Source organism: Lepidochelys kempii, chromosome 4 (genome assembly GCF_965140285.1).
Source record: "Lepidochelys kempii isolate rLepKem1 chromosome 4, rLepKem1.hap1, whole genome shotgun sequence".
NCBI lineage: Eukaryota > Metazoa > Chordata > Testudines > Cheloniidae > Lepidochelys > Lepidochelys kempii.
In genome coordinates, this window is record NC_136383.1 from 55,280,340 (window position 1) to 55,307,741 (window position 27,402).

Genomic DNA, 27,402 nt, shown 5'->3' on the forward strand with positions numbered 1-27,402 from the left:
GATGTTATCTTGTTCTTTGGTTCTCCCATTCTTGAGGCTGTTGGGTGGATTCCAGTCTGCCCTCCGTGCGCCCTCCGCGTTTCCACTTGATGCCTTCTTCAGCTGATGGACATTGGATTCTTAGGCTGGCACCTCCCTGATCATTCATTTATTATCCAAGCATCCATCCACATACATTCTCTTTCTCTATTTTAATCACAATTGTTAACAGAGCGAGATGAATACAACAAAAGGACGGGAGTCTCTAGGTGCTGTTTCTGTTGTTACAGAGTATTGCTTTGAGTCTCTCTCTCTCTGTGAGTAGTTGTTACAAAGAATTGCTTTGAGAAGAGACTTTGTCTTAGAATGTACTAACACAGTTAGCAGCTTGCAAGTTTCACACAGAGAGGGAGAGAAACAGTACCAAAACCCAAGAGACCTCTTAATTAGTAATACCCTGGAATTTAAACTATGGAGAATCAAACTCATGTGTGATTTTAATACAAAACTTCTTTAATATGATCCAACACCTGTCCCAGCCCGGAGCCCCCTCCTGGGCCTTGAACTCCTCATTTTTGGCTCTACCCCAGAGCCTGCACCCCCAGCCAGAGCCCTCCCCCATCCCAACCCCCAATTTCGTGAGCATCCATGGCCCACCATACAATTTCCATACCCAGATGTGGCCCTCGGGCCAAAAAGTTTGCCCACCCCTGTCCTAGCCTGTGTGCTGTAACAGTGCCTGCCAAAGTTATTGCCAACAGGCATGGGAAAGTGTCCAACTGCAGAGGAAGAAATGAGGCTGCCATCTCTAGAAACCTTTGGGAAAGGATTGCAAAGTTCCTCCATGAAAATTTTGAGATCTCTCAGGAGGATTCAAGGGACATCCCCGTGTACATAAAAAATTTGCTCCACATGCCCTCCTTCCCCGCCTAAGTCTGCAGGGGTATGAAAAGCAGATAATAACGCTCCCTCTTTTTGTTATACCAGTATCTCTTCTACCTCTTCATTAAGTAAATTAATGAAAAGTGGATAGCTGTGTCCTGTTTAGTTGGGGGTGCCATCAGTATATCATTGTAATGGGACATACAGTTACATACTTACCCGAGGTTCCTTCCTCTGCATTGGGTTTGACTGTACTCAACTGCCAGGACTGACTGGACTGCGATGACTTGTGGCATTATTGGATCCGGCAGTTGCAAGTCCCTCTTCCTTCTCCTGGTCTTCACTGTTCATGCCGGGGCCTTTAACTTGGGCTCCTTGGTGGTCTGCAATGTGGTGGTGGGGTCTCTGCAAAGTATGGCATGCAGCTCTTTGTAGAAGTGGCAGGTTTGGAACTTGGCATCAGATTGACTGTTGGCCTCCCTGGCTTTCTGATATGCTTGACACAGTTCCTTTGCTTTCACATGGCACCGCTGCTGGTCCCTGTTGTACCCCTTCTCCTGCATCTCCCGTGCAATCTGCTTGTAGATGTCAACATTTCTATGGCTGATCTGTAGCTGTGTCTGCACTGCCTCATCTCCCCACAGGCCCAGGAGATCCAGTATCTCCTGTTTATTCCGAGCGTGTCTGGAGTGTGTAGCTGTCATAGTCAACTAGGCAGTTGTACACAACAATAGAGAGTTGCTAGGTATGCTTGCCAAGCTGTACATTCAGAAAAAGGCATTTAAAAAATTTGCAGGCTTTAAAGGAGAATGGAGGTGTCTTCCAGTCTCTGTGACTGTGGGGCAATGGAATTCACAACTGTGACCAGACTGGTCAGTGTTACTCATTGTGTGACTGCTGCTGGGGGACTTTTAGGGTCAACATAAACAACACAGTCTCTACACTTGCACTGCATCGACCTCGACTATGGCTCAACGCCACTCGGGGAGGTGATATTTGTGTGTCGGCCTAATGGGGTGCTCAGATCAGTGGGAGACAAATTTAAGAGTAGACATGTGCACAACTACATTGACGCAAGGCGGCTTATGTTGACTTAACTTTGTGGTGTAGATCAGGCCTTAGGCAATGTCTAAACTTAAACTGCTGCAGCAGCACAGCTGCAAAGGTGTAGCTGCACTGCTATACTGCTTCAGTGTAAACGCTCCAGCTGTGGGAGGGTTCTCCCGTGGCTGTAGTTAATCCATCACCCTGAGAGGTGGTATATAGGACAACAGAAGAATTCTTCCATCAACCTAGCACTGTCTACGTAAGTTGTCCTAACTATGTTTATCAGGGTTGTGGCGTTTTCACACTCCTAAGTGATGTAGCTGGGTCAACTTAACTTTTCAGTGTAGACCTGGCCTTACACACGTGTAATTTTCTAAATGCAAGAAGACCCATTGAGTTTAATGAGACTCCTAAAATACGTAGTTACTCACATACATAACTGGTTGCAGGATGGAGCCTTGGCGTATACAGTGAAAACAGATAAACTGACTATACCATACACAAAATGCTGTCAAATGCACAAAATAAACAAAGTGAAAAAAATACAGGTTCCCCTCCAATTTTCTTTCAGATTTTTTTTTGTAACAACAATAAGAATTTTTAAAATGACAGTGTCCTTTTTAGTACAGTTCTTCCCAACAAGGTGCTAAGATGATTTCAATACAATTTCCCTGGACAGTGTAGCGTGGGCTTAACTTTGGGCCACATGGTATTGCAATTGAAATCAATTACAAAACTCACTGACTTAAAAGGGAGCAGGATCAGGCCATGTATTATAAATCCTGTCCCAGGCATGGAATTCCTGTGATGAAATTCACAGTTTTGTAGGGACTAAACTGAAGATGAATATGGTAAAATATATAATATGACTAATATATTTTATATTGCAAAATAAACATGTCAGTCTTGGCCTTTAACCAGGGTGTATGGGTGTTACATGTTCTGTCTACCTCACTGAACAGTATTTTAATTTCCTAGAGCCAGCATCTCTGTGCACTGGCAGATTATTTTGTTCTTCATCAAGTTTTTAAATAACATACTTCTAGAAAAGTATCTAATTTCATTTGCTCTGATCATATCAGGAATAACTTTAGGAGATTAAGGATCTAGGGCAGTCACAAAGTAACAAATGTGTATGCACATTTTAAATGGCTTGTTACACTGCTGGTGTTTAGTGCTGCCTTTGAGGAATTTGCAACAATATTCTTTGGCTTGATTGAATTAGATAACACTGGTGATAAGTTGATCACTCCAGAGCTTCCCAAATTCCTTCCTAATCTTTTTATACTCATCTTCTGAGAAAGGACCAGATATCTTTCAACATTATCTCTTACAAAGACAGCCTATACCTTCACCTGATTTGTAACACATTTAAGAAGATCAGAATATTAACCAAATCCTGTGGTATGGCACTGATGTAAATCCAAGGTGAAATAGCTGAGGGAGACCCTTTAAAAGTGACGGCAAAAACAAGCAAAACAAACAAAAACAAAACTTAACACCAACAATTTTCAGATTTCCCTGGACTAACTGCAAACTCCTTTACTGTTCTTCATCTAAAAATATCCCCTAAAATCAAGAATTAATTCCTTGTTATACTTACAAGTAATTTGCAATAGTTAATACCATAGGCAGAGTTATTGGCATCGAAGTGACTACATCCAGTTATTGTACTGTCAGAGCTATTTCACTTCATAAATTTGCACAGTGTTCAGGGGTTGGTGAAGTTCTAACAGACTGAAAAAAACCCAACCCTCTCTGCCCCCAATCAAAATGAAAGCCAAATATAGAAGTCCTCTTGAGGGACTAGTGCTTTGGTATTTGCTCCCAAAAATGATATACTTGAATGGGAGTTTGAAATGAAAGGAATAAATGCGAGGATATAACATGCATTTTGTGATTTGCAACACCAAAGTTACATCCCACCACCGAAACCTTGGTTGATTTAGAGTTTAAGTTGTTTCAGTGCAAAGTCCCTGAAAAGCAGAGAAATGTGCAGCTAGGGAACCTTCCTGAACAAACTTTGACACCCACCCACCTCTACTACAAACTTTATATTTCTAACATTTTTCTAAACTCAGCGCGCAGGTAGGAGAAAACCTGAAGGCCCATCTCAGCACCATTTACCCGATGTACTGCGTACAGACACGAACCGGTTCGATGTAGATAGGATGTGCACCTGGGCGAAGATGAGGCGGCAGTTATGTTCTGATATTAGTATGTGAGGGGCTGGGAGTTCAGAGAGGGGGAAAGCCTGGCTCGCAGTAAAATCAGCATGCAGGGGACAAATAACAGGCCGCGCGGCAACTTGCCGCTGATTCTGCAACGGGCAATAGTGGCAAGGGGACAGCGGGGCTACAGGCTCAGCGCTGGGGGAGGTAGGGTAATTCATGCCCTCCCGGGAGCCACACAACCCCAGCACGCTGGAGAGCCGCACCCCGGGCAGGCGTGCTGCAACCCTCCTTCCTGGCACGTCTCTCGCCTCGTCACAAGTTGCTAATCATGCACCAAGGTCCCTGGAATTTGGGAGCGCACCGAGGTCAGCTCCGCGCGGGGAGGGCGCCCAGCGCCAGCGGCTAGAGACCGGGGCAGCTCAGGCTGAGCCGGGGCGGGGGGTTGGAACTTGGCAGGGTGGAGCCGGGAGCGGGGCGGGGCTGGGATGCCGAGGCTGCCTGTGGTGGAGGCTGCCGGGAGCTGGGCAGCGGCGTCTCCTCAGTCGTCCCAGCTGCTCTCAGGGCGGGAGGCTTCCGCGGCCGCTGCTGAAGCTCTCGGAGTAGCTGCTACTGCTCTGCTCCCTCCTCGCCCTTTGTTTCAAGAGCCCCCAGGCCCGGGGTGCGGCTGGCCTCGGGGACCGCCCTCCCACCCCCCATGCCATGGTTTGAAAGTGCCAGCTGCCTGGTCACCTGGGGGAATCGCTGTGCAGCTGGGAAGCACCGCGGGCCCTGCGCCCTGCTGTCGGCTCTTGAGGCTGCTGCTGCTGCCTGGTGAAGAGGGATTTGCAAGGAGCTGAGCCCTGGTGCAGCTGCAGCAGCCATGGGGCTGCAGCCCTTGGAGTTCAGCGATTGCTACCTGGATAGCCCCTGGTTCAGGGAGAGGATCAGAGCCCATGAGGCCGAACTGGAGAAAACCAACAAGTTCATCAAGGATCTGCTCAAGGATGGAAAGAACCTCATCGCTGCAACCAAAAGTGAGGGGGGGGGGAGGAGGAGGTGTTGGGGGGGGGCAGTGTGTGCAGTGTGGCCACGTAGCCCCTTTTTGTTGCAATAATAAGACCGGTGCGGTGCTTTGCAGGGGCGGGTCCCTGTATGTGGGGCAGTAATCGGCGCTGCATCAAGGAGAGGTTTGCTGAGAGCCTCCTTGCGCAGAACAGGGAGGTTTCCTGCCCTGCAGGCTTTGGGTTGCCCTGCTGTCATCCTGGGTGCGAGCTGCTGCTGTCCTGTGCCGCTAGCAGCTGCTGCTGCAAAGTGGCTTGCCTGAGCTGGGAGGGCAGATGGCGGTGTACCTTGCAGAAAGCCAGGGTTTCCTGCCGCCTGAGGCGCGCAGAGAGAGAGAGTGGTATTTGCAAGAGGTGCCAAGTTGCGTTCAGCTGGGGGAGAGGGGAGCCTGCCGCCTCATGCAGTTTTTAATTTTTTTACGCTTCGTGTAAGGAAAGGCTTTTCTCTGAGTTTAATTTAGTTCATTTCCCTCCTCACCTTTCGCTCTAGTTAGAACCCCCTTATTCCAGCGCGAGGAAACCGCTGTCTTTCTGCCCTTGTCATCGTGGGAAAGTGATAACAGGCCTGCTACTGACAGCAACTCCCTTTTCACAGAACTTTTTGTAACCTCAGTTACATCTCTGTGATTTCCTGGCACAGGCCTTCCTTATTCTATGTCTTTAAAGCCCATAGCATGCTTTGGATACTGTATGTCCACAGAACCATGACACTGACTTTGTGCCACACGCTGCATTTGCTTGTGTATTTTCCATCCTGAAAGGACAATAGGGTGTGTGGTCATAGTAACTCTCTAAATTCCACTGAATGCATCCGATGAAGTGAGCTGTAGCTCACGAAAGCTTATGCTCAAATAAATTTGTTAGTCTCTAAGGTGCCACAAGTACTCCTTTTCTTTTTTTTGTCTAAATCAAATGGCTGAAACATCATGGTTGGGGTTTTAAATGCACAAAGATGGCTACATCATGGTGTGGGGGTACCATACCACTGAGTGGCATGACTACATATTTACATTCTTGTCTGTAGTGTTGCATTCAGATAACTTCTTAAATTTTAAGTTCAAACAGGCTAGTGTAGTTTATAAAAGCTTATTTGAAACCAATGATGATTTAAACAATCAAATGTGTTTATTTCACTTTGATTTTCACATATGCTGGCACTATGTTCCCTAAACCAGTGGTTTTCAAACTGCAGGTCGTGACCCAGTACTGGGTCGCACCGAAGGGGCTGTTAAAAATCCCATCGGTGGTGCTGCTCAGCTAAGGCAGGCTAGTCCCTGCCTGTTCTGACACCACGCTGGTGTGGCAGGTCTGGCACCTAGGCAGAAAGACCACTGGGATCTGCGTGCTGCCCCTGCCCTGAGCACCGGCTCTGTACTTCCACTGGCCAGGAACCAGCCAATGGGAGCTGGGGGAGGGGCAATGTCTGTGGGTGAGAGCTGCTTGTGTACCTCTGCCTAGGAGCTGGACCTGCTGTTGGCTGCTTCCGGGGCACAGCATGGTTTGCAGTGCCAGGACAGTCAGGAAGCCTTTCTTAGCACCCCCTCTGTGCTGCCAACCGGGAGCTGCCCTAACCCCTGCCCCAAATCCCCAGCTCTGACCCCCCCCACCCAAACCTGGAGCCCTTTGCTCCACCTCAAACCCCTCATCCTGGCCCCACCCCAGAGTCTACACCCAGAGCCCTGAGCCCCCCCCAACCCAGAGCCCTGTCCTGCACCCCAAACCCCTCTTCCCCAGCCCCATCCTAGAGCCCTCACTCCCTCCCGCACCCTTGCCCCAGCCCTGAGTCCCTCACCCCCAGCCTTACCCCGCAGCCCTCACCCCCAACACTCTGCCCCAGCCCTGAGCCCCCTCCCACACCCCAAACCCCTCATCCCCAGCTCTGTTGGGTCGTGGGCATCAACAGTTTTCTTCAACTGGGTCTCCAGAAAAAAAGTTTGAAAACCACTGCCCTGAACTATACTGCTCCCTTGAGAGCATGTAAAATTTGAAAATGCAGACAGCAGGGCCCAGCAGCTGTAAATTGGAAGGAATTCATAAGATTATTCATGGGACAGAATAAGTGGCTGCAGCTGGGGAGGCTTCTGTGGCTGAAGATTTTTCAGATATCTCATTCTACCCAAGTAGAAACAGGGCAGAACATGTATGTCTCTGCTTCGTGTTTTCTTAAATGGGTAAAGGGGAGAGCATGCATTATGCCCTTTTCCCTTGTTTATAACACGTCTTTATTTGTTGGGCAACACATTTTCTGCATTTTGATAAGATATGTTCTTTGGAGACTGCATGCATGTCCAAATCATATAGATTTGAAATCCAAAATTCTTTAAAACTGAAGTGTGAAGTAAAAATATTTCTGTGTTCCTAAACTTGTGAAAAATCGTTCTTTTTCCCCTTTGCGTGGATACCTCAAACAGCTGGATGGAATTGTCTAAATCTTTTCCAAAACTTCCATTTCTGGTCTTAATCTACCCACATGAAACTTCATATAAAAAAGTTATATAACTTTTAAGGCGTGCGAAAGGTACTGACAGGAAAGGTACTGAATGAAAGTATGCAGTGTAGTTGTAGCTGTGCTGGTCCCAGGATATTAGAGAGAAAGGTAAGTGAGGTCATATCTTTTATTGAACCAATAGAATTGAGGATATTGCTCACCTTGTCTCTTGAATGAATGTGTTATCTTGATGATAACCACAGTGTTACTTTAATATCCTTAGTTTTAGTAGGTAAATACTTTTGCAGCACAAATTGTGCCTACTGTATGAAATGACATTTCATCCTATTAACTCTTCTGAGTAGAGATATTGTATAGAAGGGGGTGGTGGGTGCCGTTGATTTTATATATCTAGTCAAGAAAATTAGTTGCATTGTGACTTTGCCGATTGTGGATTTTTGCCCCTATGAGAGCTGTTTCAGCTTTTGTCACCCATAAATACTGGAGGCAAAAGGCTATGCCATAGGCATTTCCTGAAGGCTGACACTTAGTATTGGGTAGTAGTTGATTTTCAGCTTAAGAAGAATAAATTAAAATCATTAATATCAGGATTTTTTTTAGATTGAAGTACTCAACTATTTGGATTTTGTTTTTGAATGGGAAATTGTTTTATGGTAAATACAACTTAAGGTATATTAAATGTTATTCTGTAAACTGGGTTATTCAAGATCATTTTTCTCATGCCATCACCTGCAGCATCATATCTGTACCCTCATCATTTATGATAAATACAGAACTTTCCTTTATTTTATTTTTTTTAAAAAAGAAAGGAAAAAAACAAGAGCAACAGCTGACAAAAACTTCATGATGCTCCTCTCCATCTTCTGCTGAATGTGAGGGAAATCCATTTAATTGAATAAGTCCCACTTCCTGTTTAACTGCGAGCACTGTAAATGACTATGACATTTGCATTGGGCCACATCCTGAGAGGTAGTAAGCATATGCCACTTCTCTTGATGACAGTAGGAGTTGTCACTGCCTTTCAGGATCAAGGCGGTAGTATTGTTGTGGTCCCCCTCTTATCTTCTTTATTCTCCTTTCCTTTTCAGTTATACTGGGCAGTGTTTTCTCCCCAGTTCAAACTTGTTTATAAGTAGAAGTTGCAGAGTTAATGTTATTGGTACACAAAAAGAAAAGGAGTACTTGTGGCACCTTAGAGACTAACCAATTTATTTGAGCATAAGCTTTCGTAAGCTACAGCTCACTTCATCGGATGCATTCAGTGGATCCGATGAAGTGAGCTGTAGCTCACGAAAGCTTATGCTCAAATAAATTGGTTAGTCTCTAAGGTGCCACAAGTACTCCTTTTCTTTTTGCAGATACAGACTAACAAGGCCGCTACTCTGAAACCTGTCATTGGTACGCAAGTACATTACCAATAAATAAACCATCTCTGCTGCAGCCTTAACTGAAGTTTCTAGTTTTCCACATAAGCTAGACTTCGTGTTGCTTTAAAACTCCAAGTTTTAATTCTTTCATGAATCTGAAAGGTAACCAGTTCTGACTTGAAGTTCTCTTGTGTTTCCTGTCTAAAACTTTGCATCATTGAGGTGTCGTTTCTTGAAACCAAAGACTGGAAAGAGAAAGAAAGAAAGAATAAACAAACAGTGGTTTTAGCTATTCACTGACCTGTTTTCATTACACTTCCCTTTTTCCATATTTAAGTTGACTTTCTTGGGGGGTTGCTATTAAATGTATGAAACAGTACACACACTTACCATAGAAATATCAATTATTTCTCAAGAAACTCCAACCATTTAGGATGTAAAGTTTGTTTTTTGAAAGGATCGTTTCTGAATAGAGGTAGCCACTGGGGTTTTGAGAGATACTGAATGAAAATGCACTTAATTTGAGATAAAATGTGCATTTGAAAAGTTTGTTTAAAGCTGTTAAACACTGTACGTGATTATAACCTACATAGCCCCAACATAACATGCATTCAGATTAACATTTGAGGAACAAAGTCATGTGACTCTTGATCAACACCAGTTTTTTAAGCTTTCCATGTGAGTGTCAGCTAAACTTGTGTCTCAGTGGCTTGGGCTAGTAGCATTTTGTAACGGATACTAGCCCTCAAAGACTCTGGAATTGTGGCCACTTTAAATAGTTATGATGGAATTAATTTGTAAAATACGTAAGGAAATGGAGAAAGCATTCAATCTGAAAAGTATGTAATTTCTGTAGTTTAAATGAGTGCTCAGTAAATATTTCAAAGAAAGCATCTGATATTGGTTCTCAGCAGGTTTGCTTTTATTTAAAAAAAAAAGAAAAGAAAAGCTGTTCTTTGTTACAAGTAATATTGTAGATTATTTAAACTGATTTATAAATATCTCACTTGCTCTTCAGTAGGATGATTATGCTATTTGTTTACTTTTGAATTTCTCTAAGCTTGCAAAATGGAAAATAACTAGTTCACTTTGTACTTGCATCCCTATGCCCTAGCACAGTGCTATAGTGTTTATTGGAAACGCTGCCAGAGAATGTTTACTAGCTTTTTTTTAAAAAAAATGGAATTTAAAAATATAGTGGAAACGTTTCTGTTGATCTTAAGTTTTGTAATTTTGGGCCATATCTGATGTGACTTTCTTTTAAGAAAGGTTTACACAGAGAGCATAGTCCTCTGCTTCTTTTTAGCCTGTAGCAGCCACACTTCTTAGTGCTCCTTGTAATTAACATACGAATAGCATGACTTCCCTGCTAATGGAAAAAGTTGCTATTGTATAAGAAAGTGGTCTGAGAGTCTTTCCATTCAGCCCCACCCAAAAGAAGGCATTCATCTTTATGTAAATGGAATGGTATTGCTCTATAATAGAAATGTCAAACTAATTCTGTGGGGAGGACCAAATTACAATTTTTAAATGTGGTCTGAACTGGGATTATAAAATTAGTGCCATAGCCTACCTTCTCTCCTCTGCACGTCTTTCACTAATGCCAAGGAGAGGTTTGCCTGAAGATCAAGGATAGCATATTGTCTTTAGTCATCATTGTTGTCTTCTTTCTTGTCACTTCTGTATTTGGGGTTGGCAACTTTTATAGCCTTTTTCCAAAACTAATGATTTTATGCCTGGCTGTCATGCAAATTGGTCTCTCTAAGGTCCGCTGATATCCAGTCCATGTACAAAGTCTTTGGCTTCTCCCTGTACACGCTAATTTCTATGCTACCAGTTTTTTTTGCACTAAATGCATCCGATGAAGTGAGCTGTAGCTCTCGAAAGCTTATGCTCAAATAAATTGGTTAGTCTCTAAGGTGCCACTAGTACTCCTTTTCTTTTTGCGAATACAGACTAACACGGCTGCTACTCTGAAACCTGTCTATCCTACCAGTATAACTCTCGGGGCGACCCGCATTAGGTCCCTCACAATCTCACTTCATTTCCTATCATGGAGCAATAGTCTTTAACTAGTAGCTCAGCTGTCTTATGAAGTTGTTATTGCATTTGGGATCCATTGGTGGTGTGGGGAATGATGTAGGACATTTCTAGGACCATAGCTAATTCTGTCTTTTGATCATTTTGTGCATGCACTAGACCAATTTTTACTTGCAATTCAGAATTTTTACCTGCAATATTTGAGATGCTGGTTGTTAGTGTCATCATTAGGCTTCAGAGTCAATTGAAATGAGTGGTGTAGTTCACACTTTTCAGAGCTGTTGGGTAGATCACATTTGGTAGGCCTCATTCAGTCTTTTTTTTTTTTTTTTTTAATAAATGAAAGCTTATGTTCTGCAGAACTTGAGTCTATCATAGAAGCTGCAAAATAGGCTGGATCTGTTGTGGAGACTGTAGTTTGAATCCCTGGTTTGAAACTAAATTGAGGGTCAAATGAGAGAATTGCTGCTGAGCCTCAGGCAGGAACATTCCACCTTCCAAAATTAAAAGATGCTGACTTCCTACTTTTGGATGACAGTTGATGCTCAAATGGGCATATAACACACCGTAGAGACTTTACTGGTTTTAGAAAGTGAGAAAAAATAGAGAGCGTGCTTCATCTGGGGATGGTCTACACCGGGGTGGCCAACCTGAGCCTGAGGAGGAGCCAGAATTTACCAATGTACATTGCCAAAGAGCCACAGTAATACTTTGGCAGCCCCCCATCACCTTCCCCACCCCCCGCTCCCAGTGCCTCCCACCCACCGATCAGCACCTCCTCCTCCCTCCCCTCACTTTCTGACTTGGAGCGCAAGAGGCTCTGGGGGTGTGGGGGAGGAGCAAAGGCATAGCAGGTTCAGGGGGGGTGGGGCAGGAAGGGGTGGAGTGGGGGCAGGGCCTGTGGCAGAACCAGGGGTTGAGCAGTGAGCACCCCCCAGCACATTGGAAAGTTGAAGCGTGTAGCTCCAGCCCCTAGTCGGTGCCTATATAAGCAGCTGTATATTAACTTCTGAAGAGCCTTATGTGGCTCCGGAGCCACAGGTTGGCCACCCCGGTCTACACTTAGAAGTGGTACTGGTGTGTCTGTTGGTTAGAGGGGTGACTTTTTGCCACCATAACTGCTCTGGAAAAGCCCTAGTTTGGACACAGTCATACTTGTACAAAGGTGCCTTATACTTATACTTTTAGTTCCTGAACCAGATCACTTGAGGGTGTGGGAGTCTAGAAACTCCGAGTCTCTTTTGAGTGACTGACCATTGCCCCGAGCTGGTTTAGAATGAATCCTCTGGGGTTTTAATCTATTCATTCTGGGCAACTGTTCTCCACTGCCTTGTAACTTGTGTAGTCATACCAATGCAAAGTGGGGCTAAAGCAATAAATTCTAAGCTCTTTAGGGAAGAGACTGTCCTGTTGTTCTGTGTTTGAACAGTGGGGTTCCATGATGCTCTGAGGCACTATGGTACTAAAAATAATAAAATACTTCGCAGCATTGTGATTTGGTAGTGTTTTATATCCCCTTTGCACAGACATGAATGAGTACACATGAATCAGGCCCAGTGAATTTACTGCTGGTGTAATCTGTCAGACTGATGGCCCAGAACTTGACATCCTAGAATTCACCTGAAATGTATAGCACAGGCAAGAATAGTGCAGCTTCCTTGCCAGTGTGCTTCTGCCTTCTCCTGAAGGAAAGGTAGAATAGTTACGTCTTTGCTTATTTTGTCCTTGGCCTTTCTACTTGAGACTGTCAGCAGTGGTCTGGTGGTGGTTTTTGTGATGTGTACTAATAATTAGAATAAGAATACCAACTTGCTTCTCACAAGCTACCTGTGGTAACATGTATGGTTGTTGGATCATATTAAAGAAGTTCTGTATTAAAATCACAAATGAGTTTGATTCCCCATAGTTTAAATTCCAGGGTATTACTAATTAAGAGGTCTCTTGGTTTTTGGTACTGTTTCTCTCCCTCCATGTGTGAAACTTGCAAGCTGCTAATTGCGTTAGTACATTCTAAGACAGAGTCTGTTCTCAAAGCAATTCACAGAGAGAGAGACTCAAAGCAATACTCTAACAACAGAAACAGCACCCAGAGACTCCCCGCCCTTTTGTTGTATTAACAATTGTGATTAAAATAGAGATAGAGGATCTATGTGGATGGATGCTTGGTGTGGATAATAACTGAATGGTCAGGGAGGTGCCAGCCTAAGAATCCAGTGTCCATCAGCTGAAGAAGGCGTCAAGTGGAAACAAACAGAGGACACCCCCCCCCCCCCCAGAGGGCAGACTGGAATCCACCCAACAGCCTCAAGAATGGGAGAACCAAAGAACAAGATAACATCTAGCAGCATGGAGCAGTCAGGAACGTGCTATCTGCTGATTGATTCAGCAACAGCATGATGAAGCAATTCCCATAGACTGGCATAGGAAGAAATTCCTATAAAAATAGACTCTAAAAAGTGAGAACTTTGGGGTCCGATTCTGCAAACCAACTTCCAGGAGCATCAGATGAGCATCTGTCAAGGCCCTGCTCCCTCCTCATGTCCAGGCCACCTGGCCAGTGGCTTGGCATGAGCAACTCTAAGGGTGGTAACTATGATAACAACCTTGCAGAACCTGTGTGTGTATGAATGAATGTGTGAATAAATATGAGATTGAATGGAACGTTATAGCTATAACTAACTGCTTGCTATGATTCTTTCTGTATTCACAATAAATGTGGTATTTTGCCTTTTTCCCTTTAATAAGATCCTGCTGGTTTTTAATTTATTGGTATAACATGGTCACTGGTGACCTAGAACCTGGAGCTCTGTATCCTCCTCCCATGCCCCTAGGCATTCCAGTTTCCACCTCTTTGGGTCCTAGAAACAAGCCCATTCTTAATTCCCCATACGTTATTAGTGTCATTGAACTCAGTAGGAATTTTCTGGTACATACAGTTAAGCATGTGTGTTAGTGTTTGCAGGATTTGAGCCAGCACTTGTAATTTCCCCTCTTAATCCTTGGCTGCAAACTTTTTTGTTGTTGTTGAGAGGGTGGTGTAAGTGTTTGCAGAGAGCAACTACAAAGCCTATTCTGTGAATTTGTTAGGAAATTCTGTTGAATTTTATTTAAAAAACAAACAAGTCCCTTTGTTTCTGGTGCTACTTATTGGTAGAAAATATAGAATTAAAATTATTTCTGCTCATTTTCTTGTTTCCCTAAAAGAAATAAAAGAAACAAGGCATTTGAAATGGTAATGTACATTAACATTACATACTTTGAGCCTATGTTTGGTCTTCTGTGCTTGGTGTGAAATGTTAACTTTTTAAAATGAATCAACATATAAAATGTTCCAAAAATATGAAGTGAAGATGCAACATAATTTAAATGAATATTACCAAGCTTAATGCTCTTGGAAGGTAGTTCATAGCTTTATAGAGTAGTTTGTCTGACTGGCAGTTGTTATATTGGGGATTTTCTTTTGGTTTTATCTTGGGATTGTGGTGCTAAAGTCTTCCTCTTACATGACTTCTCTAAATTTCCAAATAAGATTGAGAGAGTTTTATGACAATAGACTAGTAGTGGTAAAAAAAACACAATGAATGTATACTACAGTAAAAGCTCTGTTATCTGACACTCAATTAATGGGTATTTGTGATCTCCCAATAGAAATCTTCAATCTAATAACCGGGACAAGTATATTGCCCAGCACGTAATGCAATTGCACGTTCTGCACTCTACTTTTATGCAAAAGAGGCAGAAGACAAGTAAGCAAGCTGATATCAGGGATTTATTCAGAAAAGCAGCTTCCAGAGTGTCATAGGGTCCTTACAGATTCAGCCCAATCTCCTGCACTTTATACATCTACAGTGATGATTGATGTTGTTGATGATGGCCCTGAGGCATTGCAAGATCCTGAAGTGTCTTCTGAATCATCAAAGAGAGATTAAATTATGTTCAGTATAGTTTTAGTGTGAAGTGTATTTTTAGTGATCTGGGTGTACACCATGCACTGCCCATAGTTATATGTAGCGTCATAAGAGAACCTCATAAGAGAGAACTTTACCTGATTAAACCTAAGTGCTTCAAGAAACCAACTGCACTGCAGTGCAGTACTACTACTGGATTGGTGAGTACCGGTGTACTATTCTATACTTTATTCATTTTATTGTATTCTGATTCTTTGAAAATTGGTATTCCATTGGTAAAGTATAATTCAGAATAGGTATTCCATTGGTAAAGTATAATTCAGAATATTCGATTAACCGGCAAACCCCCCCCCCCCCATTTCCCCAATGTGTCTGATAACAGAGCTTTTACTATAGTATTTTTCAGGTATTTGGAATATTTTGAGGGGGTGGCCTAGTCGCTTCAACTCTGATTGGAAGTAGAACTGTCCAGTGAGTGTAAGAATGCACATTCAGGAGTGTGTTGCAGTCCCCATGCTGCATGGGAATTGGAAAGAGGAAGTAGAGCTGAAGTCCTTTAAGGGAGAGCTGAGATAAGGCATGTGCTTACTACAAGTTCTTGCTTCAGAAAAATGTGTGCTTTAGCGTTTCCGAAAAGCAAACTATGAGTTGGATGGGTGTGAGTTCTCTTTTCATGCCTACTTGTGCAGATGGGGTCATGCTATCATTATGTTTTTGTGAGAATGGCTCTTGTCTTATTCCAGCTAGTCAGTTAACTTTTTGTTTTCCTTTCTATATTTCCTTGTCCCAAGATGGAATATTTTCCCCTGTTGTTCTAACCTTGAGCTATATGCCTGCAATGGCTTTATGCTGAATTGGGGAGTTCTTGCCAGTTGTTTATGGTGAGTTACTCCCTTGTGGGAGAGAAGTAGCAGGAAAAGCTACCTGCAAAAGGGGGGTGGGGGCATAAAGGACTTAAAATAAAACATTTTCTGAATATTTCCATCTCACACCCTTAACTAAGTGTACCCGCCTAAAGCTGGTCTTCAACCTGGGATTCTGTCTGTCTTCCTGGGAAGATTAGCTCAGATGGAGATGAGAGGCTCATTAGAAGGTTCACGTTTTTATTTTCCTATTAGGTTTGATTTGTTTTCCTTGGTACGCCCAAGTCCTGGATTTAAAAACAAAAAGTTGTAACTGGACTCTAATTCTACACCTTTGTATATGCTGAAAGTTTGATTGGATTATTGGTATTGTCCATCATGGAGGATTATCCCAGTTTAAACAAGCAAGGTAAACTGGGTATCTTGCAAAGCGTAAATGTCTGAATAGGGCTCTCCTACCTCAGCAATGAGTTTATCAGAAGTAATAAGATTTTTTGTAGCAGAAATTGGAATGATGTCCTGAAAAAAAGTATGCCAGGAGACAGCATGCTGCTAGCAAGTATTCTCTAATTTTAAAGGTTTCAGAGGAACAGCCGTGTTAGTCTGTATTCGCAAAAAGAAAAGGAGTACTTGTGGCACCTTAGAGACTAACCAATTTATTTGAGCATGAGCTTTCGTGAGCTACAGCTCACTTCATCAGATGTTTACCGTGGAAACTGCAGCAGACTTTATATACACACAGAAATCATGAAACAATACCTCCTCCCACCCCACTGTCCTGCTGGTAATAGCTTATCTAAAGTGATCAACAGGTGGGCCATTTCCAGCACAAATCCAGGTTTTCTCACCCTCCACCCCCCCACACAAATTCACTCTCCTGCTGGTGCTAGCCCATCCAAAGTGACAACTCTTAACATAATCAAGTCGGGCTATTTCCTGCATAGATCAAGGTTTTCTCACATCCCCCCCGCCCCCATACACACACAAACTCACTCTCCTGCTGGTAATAGCTCATCTAAACTGACCATTCTCCAGGTTTAAATCCAAGTTAAACCAGAGCATCGGGGGGGGGGGGGTAGGAAAAAACAAGAGGAAACAGGCTACCTTGCATAATGACTTAGCCACTCCCAGTCTCTATTTAAGCCTAAATTAATAGTATCCAATTTGCAAATGAATTCCAATTCAGCAGTTTCTCGCTGGAGTCTGGATTTGAAGTTTTTTTGTTTTAAGATAGCGACCTTCATGTCTGTGATTGCGTGACCAGAGAGATTGAAGTGTTCTCCGACTGGTTTATGAATGTTATAATTCTTGACATCTGATTTGTGTCCATTTATTCTTTTACGTAGAGACTGTCCAGTTTGACCAATGTACATGGCAGAGGGGCATTGCTGGCACATGATGGCATAGATCACATTGGTGGATGTGCAGGTGAACGAGCCTCTGATAGTGTGGCTGATGTTATTAGGCCCTGTGATGGTGTCCCCTGAATAGATATGTGGGCACAATTGGCAACGGGCTTTGTTGCAAGGATAAGTTCCTGGGTTAGTGGTTCTGTTGTGTATGTGGTTGTTGGTGAGTATTTGCTTCAGGTTGCGGGGCTGTCTGTAGGCAAGGACTGGCCTGTCTCCCAAGACTTGTGAGAGTGTTGGGTCATCCTTTAGGATAGGTTGTAGATCCTTAATAATGCGTTGGAGGGGTTTTAGTTGGGGGCTGAAGGTGACGGCTAGTGGCGTTCTGTTATTTTCTTTGTTAGGCCTGTCCTGTAGTAGGTAACTTCTGGGAACTCTTCTGGCTCTATCAATCTGTTTCTTTACTTCTGCAGGTGGGTATTGTAGTTGTAAGAAAGCTTGACAGAGATCTTGTAGGTGTTTGTCTCTGTCTGAGGGGTTGGAGCAAATGCGGTTGTATCGCAGAGCTTGGCTGTAGACGATGGATCGTGTGGTGTGGTCAGGGTGAAAGCTGGAGGCATGCAGGTAGGAATAGCGGTCAGTAGGTTTACGGTATAGGGTGGTGTTTATGTGGCCATTGTTTATTAGCACTGTAGTGTCCAGGAAGTGGATCTCTTGTGTGGACTGGACCAGGCTGAGGTTGGTGGTGGGATGGAAATTGTTGAAATCATGGTGGAATTCCTCAAGGGCTTCTTTTCCATGGGTCCAGATGATGAAGATGTCATCAATATAGCGCAAGTAGAGTAGGGGCTTTAGGGGACGAGAGCTGAGGAAGCGTTGTTCTAAATCAGCCATAAAAATGTTGGCATACTGTGGGGCCATGCGGGTACCCATAGCAGTGCCGCTGATCTGAAGGTATACATTGTCCCCAAATGTGAAATAGTTATGGGTAAGGACAAAGTCACAAAGTTCAGCCACCAGGTTAGCTGTGACATTATCGGGGATAGTGTTCTTGACGGCTTGTAGTCCATCTTTGTGTGGAATGTTGGTGTAGAGGGCTTCTACATCCATAGTAGCCAGGATGGTGTTATCAGGAAGATCACCGATGGATTGAAGTTTCCTCAGGAAGTCAGTGGTGTCTCGAAGGTAGCTGGGAGTGCTGGTAGCGTAGGGCCTGAGGAGGGAGTCTACATAGCCAGACAATCCTGCTGTCAGGGTGCCAATGCCTGAGATGATGGGGCGCCCAGGATTTCCAGGTTTATGGATCTTGGGTAGTAGATAGAATATCCCAGGTCGGGGTTCCAGGGGTGTGTCTGTGCGGATTTGATCTTGTGCTTTTTCAGGAAGTTTCTTGAGCAAATGCTGTAGTTGCTTTTGGTAACTCTCAGTGGGATCATAGGGTAATGGCTTGTAGAAACTCGTGTTGGAGAGCTGCCGAGCAGCCTCTTGTTCATATTCCGACCTATTCATGATGACAACAGCACCTCCTTTGTCAGCCTTTTTGATTATGATGTCAGAGTTGTTTCTGAGGCTGTGGATGGCATTGCGTTCCGCATGGCTGAGGTTATGGGGCAAGTGATGCTGCTTTTCCACAATTTCAGCCCGTGCACGTCGGCGGAAGCACTCTATGTAGAAGTCCAGTCTGCTGTTTCGACCTTCAGGAGGAGTCCATCTAGAATCCCTCTTTCTGTAGTGTTGGCAGGGAGACCTCTGTGGATTAGTATGTTGTTCAGAGGTATTTTGGAAATATTCCTTGAGACGGAGACGTCGAAAATAGGATTCTAGGTCACCACAGAACTGTATCATGTTCGTGGGGGTGGAGGGGCAGAAGGAGAGGCCCCGAGATAGAACAGCTGCTTCTGCTGGGCTGAGAGTATAGTTGGATAGGTTAACAATATTGCTAGGTGGGGTGAGGGAACCATTGCTGTGGCCCCTTGTAGCATGTAGTAGTTTAGAAAGTTTAGTGTCTTTTTTCTTTTGTAGAGAAGCAAAGTGTGCGTTGTAAATGGCTTGTCTAGTTTTAGTAAAATCCAGCCACGAGGAAGTTTGTGTGGAAGGTTGGTTCTTTATGAGAGTATCCATTTTAAAATTTTAAAAACCAGTTTGTTCCCTGTATTATTTTTTTTTAATTGCATGCTGTGACATTCCCCTATCTGGACCCGTGGTCTGCTAGGTGACTCCAATCCTTGACCCTGGGAGCCAGCCTTACCCTGCACTGCTGTGAGAACCCCCACTCCTGAGCTGTTCACGCACAGCCTCTGGCATGTAAGCTGCTCCTTGGATTGTGCAACCAAATCACAGTAACCAATATTTCTGGTCCCAGACACAACCCTAGGAACCTCCGTCTTGCAATGTCCAGTTATGCCTGCTGGATGCTGCAAGCTTATATAAGTTCGTCAGTTTAACAAAGAAATTGATATGTACCAGGCTCGTTATCCCAACGGGAGCGTCTGGCACACTTCAAACCAAACACACTGCTTCAGGTAGAATAAACAAACAGATTTATTAACTATAAAGATAGATTTTTAAGTGATTATAAGTCAAAGCATAATAAGTCATATTTGGTCAAATGAAATAAAAGCAAGATGCATTCTAAGGTGACCTTAACGCTTTCGATGCCCTTACAAACTTAGATGCTTCTCACCACAGGCTGGCTGATTGCTCTTCAGCCAGCCTCTCCCCTTTGATCAGCACATCAGTCGCTTGGTGTGGTGTCTGTAGATGTAGATGGAAGAGAGAGGAAGAGCATGGCAAACGTTTCTCCCTTTTATCGTGTTCTTTCTTCCCTGTTGGCTCCCCCTCCCCGGTCCCCTTCAGAGTCAGGTGAGCATTACCTCATCGCAGTCCCAAACTGATCAAAGGAAGGGGGTTGGGGTGACTCACTGGAGAGTCCAACAGATCCTTTTGTTGCTGCCAAGGCCAGCGTCCTTTGTTCCTGTGAGGCTGGACTGGGTTTGTCCCATACATGCCCTGGTGAGGTCTGAACTGCCTCTCTGCTCTTGGGAGAGTTTTTGCCTGGGCTTATTTTAAATCATGAGGATACATTTTTAGCCTCATAACTATATACATGAAATTATAACCTATAACATTACTATAACAAGATTACAATGAAACAGTGAATTGTTAGGAAAAGCCTAATTTTAAAAAAGATTAACTTGTAAATAATTGAAGGAACGTGCTGCAATGTAACAATGGAACAGATAAACTTTTTAAGGCCTAGTTTGTAGAGGTGGGGCCACCCGTAACTGTCAGGTGGCTGAGTTAGCAATTGATTAATCCACATAAAATGCAAAGTGAACATTTTGTAGTTTCAAAGCATGTTTGTCTTTAAAGATGTATTTGGTGTAATTTCAAAATAAAACAATACAATTTGATTTTTTGTGCTTTTTATTTTAAAAAGTGAATTTGTAAGCTTTCTGTGCTTGTTTACTGCAGAAATTGACAGGTATAGTTATAATGGAATGATTATTCCACTATAGCTATGCTAGTACAACTCCCCCATGTGGATACTCTTCTTCCAGAATAATTACTCCACTTCCAAACTTTCCTGCTGTTCAGTAGTATTACAATACAATTAACATCCTATGCAGCCCTGGGCAAATCACTTAGGCTCTTTGTGCCTCAGTTCTTCATCTGTAAAATAGGGACAAATAGTACTGTACTTCCCTGCCTCTTAAAGGTGTTGTAAGGATAAATACATTAAAAATTTGGAAGCACTTTGAGATCCACTGATAAGGATATGAGGTAGATGATATTATCTTAGTTCTTTTCTCATGCTTCCATTCCCCTCCCACTGTCCTGTCAAATCTCTTCCCCTAAAATCAACTCCCTGTACTTAAAACAACTTTAAAATTATTTAAAATTCCTATTATACCTCAGACAGTCTGAATAGCTGCTAATTCCTGTTTTATAGCCAACTCAACATTCATGCCACCAAGAAATAGAACTACCTGCTTGGATAGCATTATGTTCCAAAATACATTCATTATTTCTAATAGCAGTGTGTAAAATTGCTTCACTGAATACCTCTAGATTCCCATAGGAAAACAAGAGATTGATTGATATATATCAATCAATAACAGAAACTACTAAATCCAGTACATTGTTAAAATTATGGGCTCCACTCCACACAACATCTCTTCATAACCACCAGTTTGTGCCAGTAATTGAAGTCATCTTCATACATTCCCTCTTGTATCTTTTACTTTTTATTGCTATTGTACACTCTGGACAGCCCTAAAGCACGTTAATATTTCCATATTAGAAAAAATGTTTCTAATGTAGTTTTAATGTAACACAGTATTGAGAAAAAATGCCTGCGACGAAGTGGGAAACGTACCATTTTTTTTCATACATTGAGCTTTCATCTAAAGAGATTTGGTTATTGTATTTCAGGTATGGATTAGAGGACATATGTTACTTCCCCCTCCCACCCCCCACCTCTTTTCTCCCTTATCTGTTCATTTCCTTACAAAACATTCTCTTCTTTATTTTATTTTGTAAAGTAAAAGTTGAGACCACTACAACTGTGAGGAAAGTCTCTAATTTGGTCACGTACATGATTTTAGTGATATATTTGTTAGACGCTTGGTGGTGGCAGCAATAAAGTCCAGGGGCAAAAGGTAAAATAGTTTGTACCTTGGGGAAGTTTTAACCTAAGCTGGTTAAAAATAAGCTTAGGGGTTTTTTCGTGCTGGTCCCCTCATCTGTACCCTGCAGTTCAGAGTGGGGAAGGAATCTTGACAAAATGCTATGAATGACTTGCTGTATGGTTTTGGGCAACTCCCTTCATGTTCCTACTTCCATTACCATCCCATTCTATGAAACTGTTTCTCTCATGGCTATTGGGAGGATTAGTGTTTAAGTACTTTGAATAAGTGAGTGCTGTATGCTAAGTTTACACTACGAGCTAGGGGTGTGATTCCCCTTCTCATGTACACATACTCGCGCTAGTTCTCATTGAGCTAACGTTAGTATAAATAACAGTGTAGCCGTGGTAGCATGGGTTGTGGCAGCAGATGCATAGCTGAGCCATGCCGAGTACCTACCCATTAGGTTTCAGGTGGATTTGTACTTGGCACTGCTCAGTCATACTTCCGTTGTCACTCACGCAGCTATGCTTCTATTTGTGCTAGCTCAATGAGAGCTAGTGTGAGAATGTGTACACGAAAAGGGGAATCGTACTCCCATCTCCTAAGCATAGATGTAGCCATAGAAAAGTGCTCAGTATCAAGTTACTGTGTAAACTTGGAACCTTCATACATCGGCTGCTTTTAATATCTTGTGCAACGATAGTCCTCCAAGACCCCTCTTGTAATGACAGGTTTCAGAGTAGCAGCTGTGTTAGTCTGTATCTGCAAAAAGAAAAGGAGGACTTGTGGCACCTTAGAGACTAACCAATTTATTTGACCATAAGCTTCTGTGAGCTTGCTTCGATCAGATGCATCGATGAAGTGAGCTGTACCTCACGAAATTTGTTAGTCTCTAAGGTGCCACAAGTACTCCTTTTATTTTTTCAAGACCCCTCTGTTACTCTTCACTTCAGACTACCTCTACATTCAGCATTTGAATTAAACCATAATGTTATAAAGCGGAACACATTCCCCTTACAAAGAAATGTGCTAAAAATAGACTGATGGGAGTCAACCTTTATCCTCATACCAGAGAGGTTTTAGATATCCTAGCATGGAGAAAACTGCTCTATGAGCTCACAGAGCAGCTGTACTGCACTCTCTATGCTGATTCTTGGAGTAGAAACTTCAGCCAGCAGTGTTTGGCTTTTGCTATTACCTATTGCAGACAGTGTAAGGAATTTTCTTATGGGAAATACTCATCAGTAATTCAAGAGGAAAAGTTGGGGCATGCTAACCTCTCACTGTAAGCCCTATACACGTTTATTGAAAGCCACACTTCTTTAGCCTCATGGAAAACATAAAAATACCTTCTGTATTTAGAGATGGTGTTGCTTGTTTTCTCTTCCTCTTTGGTGTGTATGTGCATGTGTTCAATCATTGAGAGGATTTGCAAGGAAAATGGCTCTTTGTTTTAAAAGATTAGTTCTTTTCTGCTACTTTATACTGGACATGTCTAAATAACTTCAAGAGGATTTAGTCTTGGTTTGGGTGGAACAAGCAAACTGGAATAGATTACTTTTGTTTATTATTTGATTAATAGTTAAAGAAAATGTGGCTATGTAAGCAGAAATTTCTCTAAATTTCTTTATATTCAGCCCTCCCTAAGTCCCCTAGCCCCTCTCCCCTTTGGGCAGAAGCCAAAGGCAATGCGTTGACCCTGCTTGGTCATGGTGCCACCAGGCCCCCTCCCACATAGCAGATGCGGGAGTGGGCAAACTGGGAGCTGTGGCCATGGGAAGAGGCAGTGGCGACCTGCAGGGAGAGATGCTGTTTTTGTTGCTGTCTCTCCTTGCAGAGCTAAAGCAGCGGCCCCTCCCTGCAGTTCACAGCTGTTTGCCTCTCTCTCTCTACATGGATCTAACACAGGGGTGTGCAAACCTTTTGGCCTGAGGGCCACATCCCCCACATCAGGTAATAGAAATTGTATGGAGGGCCATGAATGCTACCAAAATTGGGGTTGGGTTGTGGGAGGGGGTGCAGGCTCTGGGGTAGGGCTGGGGATGAGGAGTTTGGGGTGTAGGAGAGTGCCCTGGGCTAGGACCGAGGGGTTTGGAGGGCGGGAGGGGGATCAGGGCTGGGGCAGGGGGTTGGGGCATGGGGAGAGGCTCAGGGGTGAAGGCTCTGAGCAGCACTTACCTCAAGCGGACCCGGAAACAGTGGCATGTCCCTTCTCCAGCTCCTATGCCAAGGTGTGGCCAGGCGGCTCTGCATGCTGCCCCATCCACAGGCACTGCCCCTGCAGGTCCCATTGGCATGCTGGAAGGGGCCATTGGAGCACATAGGAGCCAGAGCGGGGCCATGCTGCGGCTTCCGGGAGTCACATGGTGCATCCCCCGACCCTGTGCCCTGGCTGGAACGCTGCAGTGGCCCCGACCCAGCTGCCCGGCCAGAGCGGGGCAAGCCCCAGACCCCGCTCCCCCACAGTAGGCGCCAGTCTCTGGCAGAAGCTCCTATCCCCATCACCGCACCACAGGGCAGAAGCTGCCCCGAGCTTCATCTCCAGTCTGGTAGGTGGAGAATGGGCTGGGCTTGGGGGGCTCTGGGAGCCACGCTTTAACTGTAAAAGAGCCACATGCTGGTCACGAGCCATGGTTTGGCCATCCCTGTCCTCAGAAGTCACTTGGAAGAAATATTCTGCCCACTTAGAGGCTCATGTTTGAAAAGAATTGGACGCTTTAGCCCTAAAGAGAGTTCTAGAATATGGTGTATGAAAGTCATTCTGCCTCACAGACACGTTTGTCTTGGTTCTTCTTTTTTAATGGAAAATTTACATTTTGTTAATGGTCAGGAGTTGGCCTCACATGTCTTGAGGTTATCCAGTGTTGCTCTCATTGGAACGTTGCTTCCTGAAAACTATAATTAGTGTAGTAGTTGAGAGAGATATGAACAGCTGTTGAGATTTCAGTTTGTGTCACTGGATGGGCGGAACTGGATGGAATTCCAGAAGCGATAAGTATAAGGAACTAAGGTGAAGCCATTATGGAACTTTCTTTGAAAACAGTTGACAGTAACCCCGTGGCTTCCAACCTATTTTATTTATTTTATTTTTTGTTGCGGGGGGAGACATGGGAACTCACTCCTGCTAGGCTGGTGATTGGAAATCCCTCTGCTAGCTCCCAGCTCATGTCATTCTTCCTTGTCCCATTTCAATTCACTCCCATCTCTCCATTTAGCTATCTTCTGTGTTCTTCTTCTCTCTAGCTCTCCTCCTCCTTCTTTGATCTATTGGCTCTTTCAGTTTTTTTTAATATATATATTTTTTTCTATTTCTCTTTGGCTTCCTCCCATCTTCCACTCATTGTTTCTCATTCACCAGAAACATATTCTTCTCCCTGTGTGGCCTGGTCTACGAGTCTACATTTTTCTTTGGAAAATCACCGTTACTAACACCAGTGCAGCTTCACCACTAGTACCAATGCAGAGGGTAGCCTAGACAAGATTTTTGCAGTTATCAGCCTCTAATACTGTATGGTTTTGACTTGCTCTGAGAAGAATTAAATGCAAAATGATTGAGCAACTTCCAAGGAAAGCATTGCATAGTTTCCAGCTTTTTATCCTTATTTTGTTCCTGACTCTAAAATGGGGAGGATGGTACTTGCCTTGGGGTTGTTGTGAGGTTGTTCAGTGCTTTTGAGAACCTTTGTGGCACAGAAGTATCAAGTGTTATTACTGTTCTAAGAACATAGGAACATAAGAATGGCCATTCTGGGCCAGACCTGTGGTCCATCTAGCCCAGTATCCTGTCTTTTGGCAGTGGCCAATGCCAGATGCTTTAAAGGGAGTGAACAGAACAGTGTAATCATCAAGTGATCCATCCCCTGTTGTCCAATTCCAGCATCTGATAGTCAGAGGCTTCGGGTCATCCAGAGCATGGGGTTGCATCTCTGACCTTCTTGGCTAATAGCCATTGATGGACCTATTCTCCATGAACATATCTAATTCTTTTTTGGATCCAGTTATAGTTTTGGCCTTCACAACATCCCCTGGCAACGAGTTCTGCAAGCTGATTGTGCGTTGTATGAAGAAGTACTTCCTTTTGTTTGTTTTAAACCTACTGCTATTAATTTCATTTGGGTGACCCCTGGTTCTTGTGTTATGTGAGGGAGTAAATAACACTTCCTTATTCACTTTTTCTACACCATTCATTATTTTGTAGACCTCTATCATATCCCTCTTAGGCCTGATCTACAAAGGGGGGTGGGGAGGGATTGACCTAAGATATGCAACTTCAGCTACAAGAATAGCGTACCTGAAGTTGACATATCTTAGATCGACTTACCTCACATCCTCACGGCGTGGGGTCGACTGCCGCCACTCCCCCATCGACTCTGCTTCTGCCTCTCGCCACGGTGGAGTAGAGGAGTCGACGGTAGAGTGATCGGGGATCGATTTATCCATCTACACTAGATGTGATAAATCGATCCCCGATAGATCGATCACTACCCGCCAATCCAGCGGGTGGTGTAGACATACTCTAAGTTGTCTCTTCCAAGCTGAATTGTCCCAGTCTTTTGAATTTCTCCTCATGAAATCTGTTCCAAAACCCTTAATCGTTTTTGCTGTCCTTCTCTGGACCTTTTCCATTTCTAATATATCTTTTTTTGAGATGGGGTGACCAAAACTGCATGCAGTATTCAAGTGACCTCACACTTGGAAAGGCAACTCACATCCTGCTCCTGTATTTTCCACTCCATGCGTCTGATGAAGTGGGTTCTAGCCCACGAAAGCTTATGCCCAAATAAATTTGTTAGCCTCTAAGGTGGCACAAGGACTCCTTATTGTATTCAAGCTGTGGGCATACCATGGATTTATGATATGTGTTGTCTTTATTATCTGTTCCTTTCCTAATGGTTCCTAACATTGTCAGGTTTTTTTGACTTGTTGCTGAACATAGAGCAGGTGTTTTCAGAGAACTATCCATGACGACGCCAAGATCCTTTTTGAGTGGTAACAGCTAATTTAGACCCCATCATTTTATATGTATTGTTGGAATTATGTTTTCTAGTGTGCATTACTTTGCATTTATCAACATTTGAATTTCATCTGCCATTTTTTTGCCCAGTCAGCTGGTTTCATCTGTTTGGATGCTACAGACATAGCAAATGTTTTCAGCATCTAAAGGGTTAATTAATGGGTAGAAGCCAGGAAATTTGAGTTACTGCACTCATTTTATTCTTTACTTACCCTGTTGGGCCTAGGTATTGTAGGGGTTTTACTAGTCAGCAGTTTGGCATGTTCTGTTATTTAGTACCAATGGGGTGAACTAAAGAAGGAATTTCTGTTTCTCTCTGTTCCCATTTTGATCTGTAATAAAGTAATGTACAGCTTGGAGGTGTGTTTTGGTATTTAAATAAATCTGGCCAGGAAATTACTGTTACCACCAGATAAACCCCATTGGAAGTAATACCAGCCTGAAATGGAAACAAAGTGATTGGTGAGAGAACTTTTTTTAATGGAAACATTTGAGCCAGGATTTTCCTGGTCCCACACCCATTTTAAATTCCTGATAATGACTTTGTTTGTTCCATTTGTACTAATCATGTTATGAATCAAGTACAGTATCCAAAATAGATTATGGCACCGCTTTTTGTCTGAGGATCTTAAAGAACTGTGTTTTTTTTTGTTGATTAG

At 43.5% G+C, this 27,402-nt stretch overlaps 1 protein-coding gene across 7 annotated transcripts in view; it reads left to right on the top strand.

Annotated features, from left to right (window-relative positions):
* Window positions 1–4,395: 4,395 nt before the first annotated feature.
* ARHGAP10 (Rho GTPase activating protein 10) overlaps window positions 4,396–27,402 on the top strand; it is a 259,804-nt gene continuing 236,797 nt past the window's right edge. For 3 of the 7 annotated variants that reach the window (XR_012158590.2, XM_073341319.2, XM_073341324.2), the window contains exon 1: window positions 4,574–5,095. Coding sequence is in view for 5 of the 7 variants with exons in the window: in XM_073341319.2 (XP_073197420.1) it covers window positions 4,942–5,095 (154 nt within the window). In the remaining 2 variants the exon portion in view is untranslated. Of the gene's footprint in view, window positions 4,448–4,568; window positions 5,096–27,402 lie in introns of those variants that run through there. The other 4 variants (XM_073341321.2, XM_073341323.2, XM_073341320.2 and 1 more) reach the window with 4 other exon arrangements.